The sequence below is a fragment of the Pecten maximus genome, chromosome 5 (assembly GCF_902652985.1).
Source record: "Pecten maximus chromosome 5, xPecMax1.1, whole genome shotgun sequence".
Classification (NCBI taxonomy): Eukaryota; Metazoa; Mollusca; class Bivalvia; order Pectinida; family Pectinidae; genus Pecten; species Pecten maximus.
Window position 1 is genome coordinate 506,065 of NC_047019.1, and position 6,489 is coordinate 512,553.

A 6,489-nucleotide genomic window follows, 5' to 3' on the forward strand; every position below is an offset into this window, starting at 1 on the left:
AGCAGGGAGAGGTTTTTGGAAATTTAATAATAGTCTCTTACAGGATGTCAATTATCATAACTTAGTCAAAGAATGTGTAATAGAATATAAGAAAATTTTCTGTCTTCCAGTATATAACGTTGATGATATATCTAACATATCTGATAAGGAGCTCCAATTTTCCTGTAGTGACCCCTCTTTTCTTGAAACCTTGCTTGCACATATAAGGGGTAAAACAATCTCATACTCTTCCTATTTAAAAAAACAGAAAAACTTAAAAGAAGATAACCTTAAAAAAGATATACAGACACTTGAGAAGCAAGATGATGTAAATATAGTTCAGCTAGAATCCAAAAAGAAAGATTTAGAAAAGATTAGACACCAGAAAATTAAAGGGAGCTTAATAAGATCTAGAGCTAAATGGATTGAGGAAGGTGAAAAGCCAACAAACTATTTCTTTAATTTAGAAAACAGAAACTTCACGTCTAAGATAATACCAAAACTACAATTAGATGATGGTAGGTTTATTTGTAAGCAAGAGGAAATTTTACATGAGGTTTACAACTTTTATGCAAATCTTTACAGTTCTGATAGGGATATAGATGATGTTGATTTATTTGAAATATTTAATGATTTTGATGTACACAAACTTGATAGACAAGAATCAGAAAAATTAGATGGTTTGATAACTTTAGAGGAAGCAGGGATTACACTAAAGAATATGAAAAATAACAAAAGTCCTGGTATAGATGGGTTCACAGTTGAATTCTTTAAATGCTTTTGGAAATATCTAGGTAATTTTATTGTCAGATCTATAAACGCTGGTTTCAAAGACGGTGAACTTTCTATTTCTCAAAGACGTGGGATCATCACTTGCATACCTAAGGGTGATAAATCAAGACATTTCATAAAAAATTGGAGACCAATTACTTTGCTAACTGTAATATATAAAATAGCTTCTGGTACTCTAACACGTAGAATTAAAACTGTATTAGACAAAATTATAGATAACGATCAAACAGGGTTTTTAGCGGGACGTTTTATTGGAGAAAATACAAGGTTAGTGTATGACTTGATGCAATACTCTGAAGAAAATAATATTTCGGGGATGCTTTTGATGATTGATTTTGAGAAGGCTTTCGACTCAGTTTCTTGGGGTTTTGTTGAGAAGGTTTTTCATTTTTTTGGTTTTGGAGCAGGTATAATAAAATGGATTAAGGTATTTCACACTAATGTCAGTGCAACAATTAATCAAGGGGGGAATTTTTCATCCTTCTTCGAGGTACAAAGAGGCTGCCGACAGGGGGACCCGGTCGCACCGTACATTTTTATCATGTGTGCTGAAATTTTAGCTCTGAAATTAAGAAATAACAAGAACATAAAAGGTATTGAAATAGACAAATGTCCCATCCTACTCTCACAGTATGCCGACGATTCTTCGTTGGCTTTAGACGGCACTGAGAAATCACTTAAAGAATCTATCTCTGTATTAAATTCTTTTGCACGCATGTCTGGCTTGAAAATGAATATTTCTAAAACACAGGTAATTTGGATTGGAAATAAGAAATTTTCTGAGGACACTTATCTCCCAGAGCTAAACTTACAGTGGGGTAGACAGAGATTTACACTTTTAGGTATTGAGTTTCACGTTAATTTGCATGAGATGCCGAAAATGAATTTTGATAAAAAATTGACAAAATTGAAAACTTTATTACAAATTTGGAAAAGGAGATCCTTAACACCTATTGGACGAATACATATTATTAAATCACTTCTGATATCACAACTTAACCATCTATTTATCTCTCTACCTAATCCAGATGAATCCTTTCTTATGAAACTCAACACCATTCTATTTGAATTTTTGTGGAATAGCAAAACAGACAAAATCAAAAGAGAAGTAGTTGTTCAAAATTTTTTAAGTGGTGGCCTGAAAATGATTAATTTGAAAGCATATGTAGATTCTTTAAAATTATGTTGGATACGAAGACTTTATCAGACCACAGCCAAATGGCAGGTCATTCTTAAAAGCTTTATAAACATAGATGTGCTAGCCAATTGTGGTGAAGATTATGTACAGATTTGTCAGAAAAAAATGAAAAATAAGTTCTGGATTGATGTTTTTAAAGCTTGGAATAGGCTAATATTTATGAATGAAAAATATACTTTTAGAGAAGATTCCATTCTGAAATCACCCATTTGGTTTAACAGGAATATAACTATTGGAAGGAAGTCAGTGTTTACTAAATCTCTTTTTGAGAAAAATGTTCTTACAGTTAATGACTTAATAAAAGATCATAGTTTGGGGGATTTCTACACTTTTCATGAGTTTCTTCAGACATACAATATTACCCCAGGTACTACAAATTTTCTTCATTACCATAGTATCTTATCAGCAGTAAAACAATTTTTATCCTCAGTTGAAATTCCTAAATCAAAGCTTCAATATCCTTTGGTACCTTTGAACATAGAAGTATTTTTGAGGAAAAGAAAAGGATCCAGAGATTTCTATAACATTTTAATACAAAATAATATTATACCTACTGGGAAAGTTAAGTGGAATAAAGAGTTTGAACTGAATGATGCAACTTGGGCTCAAATATACAAAACTCCTTTCGTTGTCACTAAAAATACCAAACTACAATGGATCCAGTATAGGATTAACCACCACATTTTAACAACAAACTCTTTCCTTTTCAAGGCGCATCTTGCCATTACTCCTCGCTGTATTTTATGCAACGCAGAAACGGAAACAATAATACATGCTTTGTGGGAATGCCAAGAAGTACAAACCTTACTTGTTGGTTTCACAATCTTACTTGATGCTTTACTCATTCCATTTGCTTTTAATAAACAATCCTTTATTTTTGGATTGTTATCTCCAAACTCTATTTCCTACAAAGCTGACAACGAAATACTTCTTCTTATCAAACAATATATATACAGTATGAGATGCCTCCACAAGTCCCTCAATATCAATAGTCTTATCAGCACTATAAAAGATTACTATAACTTGCAAAAATATATTGCCTACAGTCAGGGTGAAAGGGTACGGGAAAAATTCGAGAAAGAGTGGAAAAAATGGGAAAAAATATCCAATCTCTAGTTTTTCTTGTATCAGTGTTTATTGTAATATTATGAAATGATTGTCACAGTTTCTGCCGATATAATATTTTTCATATACATTAACTTAGAAGTTTTATCCTGTATCATCCCAACAATCTCTCTCTCTCTCTCTCTCTCTCTCTCTCTCTCTCTCTCTCTCTCTTTGATAGGATGTGTAATGATTATATGTGTAATTTGTTTTGTTCATGTGTTTGTCCTTGTGTGTGAGGATATGTTTTTGTATCTGTGTGTGTGTTTGTTGTGAAGTGAGTCTGCTATATGTGTGCAAGAATGGGTGTGAATGTGTAGTAGAAGACGCATGTTCATGAGAAGGATGATGATGATGCATATGATGATAATGATGCATGATGATAATATATGATGCATGATGATAATATATACTGATAAGGATGATGTGATGATGATGATGCATGACATTGCATGATGATGATTAAGATTATGATGACAGTGTGTGTTTGACTATAATGATGATATATGATGATTATGATGCATGAAGATGATGATAGTGATGCATGATGATGTTGATATATAATGATAATGATGCGCGATGATGATGATAAATGATGATGATGATATATACATGCAATGATAATGATGATGCGTGATAATGATTAAGATTATGATGACATGTGTGTTCGACTATAATGATGATGATGCTTGATGATGATGATAATGATAATATATGATGATAATGATAATATATGATGATAATGATGCATGATGATGATAGTGATGCATGATGATGATAGTGATGCATGAGGATGATATATGATGTATGATGATGATAATGTATGATGCATGATGATGATATATATTGCAAATGATGATGCATGATGATGATGATGATATATGTTGTATGGTGTAGATGATGATGATGATATATGTTGCATGGTGATGATGAAGATGATGATGATATATGGTGATGCATGATGATGATATATGATGATGATATATGGTGATGCGTTATAATGATGATGCGTGATGATGATGATGATGATGATGATGTGTACGATGATGCGTGATGCATGACGATGTATATAATGCATGATGATGTGTGATGATGACATATGCTGATGATGATGTATATGATGCATGATGATGAAATATGATGCATGATGATGATATGATGATCATCATCATCATCACAACATGTATGTGTAAGAGTGTGTGTATGTGTTGTTGTTTTTTTTGTTTTTTTTTCTTCTTTGTCTTGTTTTTATTTCTGTCATCCATGTCTATTGTTTTAATATGTGAAAATGTTCTAAAAATAAAAGAATTATAAAAAAAAAAAAAAAAAAAAAAAATATTATCTGTGCATCTAGACCCATATTTTGTAAGTATATTACTAAATGGACCCATTTTGGCACTGCCCTTCGGGCCCTTGGGTTGTCAACCCCGTTAAATTGAATCAGTCACCTAGGGATGTTATCTTTGTAAAATGAGCGATTACATATGATAATATCCATAGTCAGGAAAGTGGTATGAAATTCCTTTCCGATTAAAACACACAATCTGAAATTTACTGAAAATATCGCTGTTGAGATCTTGTCGTGAGTGCTATTCATTTAATGTGATGACACAATCTAATTCAGATCCTTATTATCACTCCGTTTCAAAGAGGATCTGACGACATCCAGGTAACCTTTACGATTAACAAATCAAATTACTGCCTTCAGAATCTTGAAGATAAATTTAATATGTGCGAACTAGCATGACTAATGTGCATAACTTGCGTACACAGATCTGGTACAACCAACATCGCAACTGTAAACGATCTTTTACAGTGTAGCCCTTACAACTTTCTCAGCCAAAGTTCCAAATTTAACAATCAACCGATCCTCGGTCAATAAGTAACCGAATAGCCGATTAAATTTCATCATCAATCAAAAATCGATAACTGAAGAAAATCAATAATTGATCACCAACGAATGATCTGTTTTGAACGATTGCTACAAAGGTTATGATGTATCACAGTATTATAGGATTACAACCTAAAATTATTTTCTCGTATCATATATGATTATTGTTATTTTTATAGCTGTCGTCGTCCAAATGATGTTAATGTATTTGTACATTTTGAGTATCTGCATGTCCAAAATACCGTAAATACGTATTGTATTATTCAAAATACGATTTTTGCCTAGGCAATAATCGAAACAAAATTATTTTTTCCTAGGCAAAATTCGAATATTGCCTAGACTGAAATATTTTTGCCTAAGCAATATTCGATTTTTGCCAAGGCAAAAATATTTAATTATGACATCCTTCCCGCGCCATAAGAAATGAACACAAACTTTCCCAACTTATCACAGACTGTATCGTCAATAAATCGATTTGTATGCGACAGATTATAATATTATATCTAGGCATAGCAAATTCAGTCAAACCGATTGTTTAGGCAACTGATATATATGGTCCTCGATCATGGCTGTAATTCAGGGAAATATAAGGGACATACACGGAGTAAATGACGGAACTTTCTAATAAAGGACAAACATGTACATTGTACATGTACATAGATAAAATGATGTAACTATCTTATAAGGGACATACATAGAGAAAATGATGTAACTATCTTATAACGGGGACATACACAGAGAAAATGATGTAACTATCTTATAACGGGGACATACACAGAGAAAATGATGTAACTATCTTATAACGAGGACATACATAGAGAAAATGATGTAACTATCTTAAAAGGGACATAGACGGGGAAAATGATGTAATGATCTTTTAAGGGACATAGACGGGAAAATGATGTAACTATCTTATAACGAGGACATACATAGAGAAAATGATGTAACTATCTTATAAGGGACATAGACGAGGAAAATGATGTAATGATCTTTTAAGGGACATAGACGGGAAAATGATGTAACTATCTTAAAAGGGACATACATAAAGAAAATGATGTAACTATCTTTTAAGGGACATGTATAGATAAAATGATGTGACTATCTTATAAGGGACATAGACGGGGAAAACGATGTAACTATCTTATAAGGAACATACATAGAATAAATGATGTAACTATCTTATAAGGGACATAGACGGGGAAAACGATGTAACTATCTTATAACAGGGACATACATAGAGAAAATGATGTAACTATCTTATAACGGGGACATACACAGAGAAAATGATGTAACTATCTTATAACGGGGACATACACAGAGAAAATGATGTAACTATCTTATAACGGAGACATACATAGAGAAAATGATATAACTATCTTATAACGGGGACATACATAGAGAAAATGATATAACTATCTTATAAACAGGAGAATTTTAACGCCAATTGGTAGAATTAACATTATTAAATCAATTTTAGTTTCACAATTTAATCATTTATTTATCTCACTACCCAACCCAGATTATA

General features: G+C 32.2%; 1 protein-coding gene across 1 annotated transcript; it reads left to right on the forward strand.

Annotated features, from left to right (window-relative positions):
* Window positions 1-1,469: 1,469 nt before the first annotated feature.
* LOC117326779 lies at window positions 1,470-3,236 on the forward strand. The gene is made up of 2 exons (XM_033883497.1): window positions 1,470-1,843; window positions 1,884-3,236. The coding sequence occupies exon 2, from the start codon at window positions 1,916-1,918 to the stop codon at window positions 3,083-3,085; it is 1,170 nt and encodes a 389-aa protein (XP_033739388.1). The 5' UTR covers window positions 1,470-1,843; window positions 1,884-1,915; the 3' UTR covers window positions 3,086-3,236.
* Window positions 3,237-6,489: the final 3,253 nt, after the last annotated feature.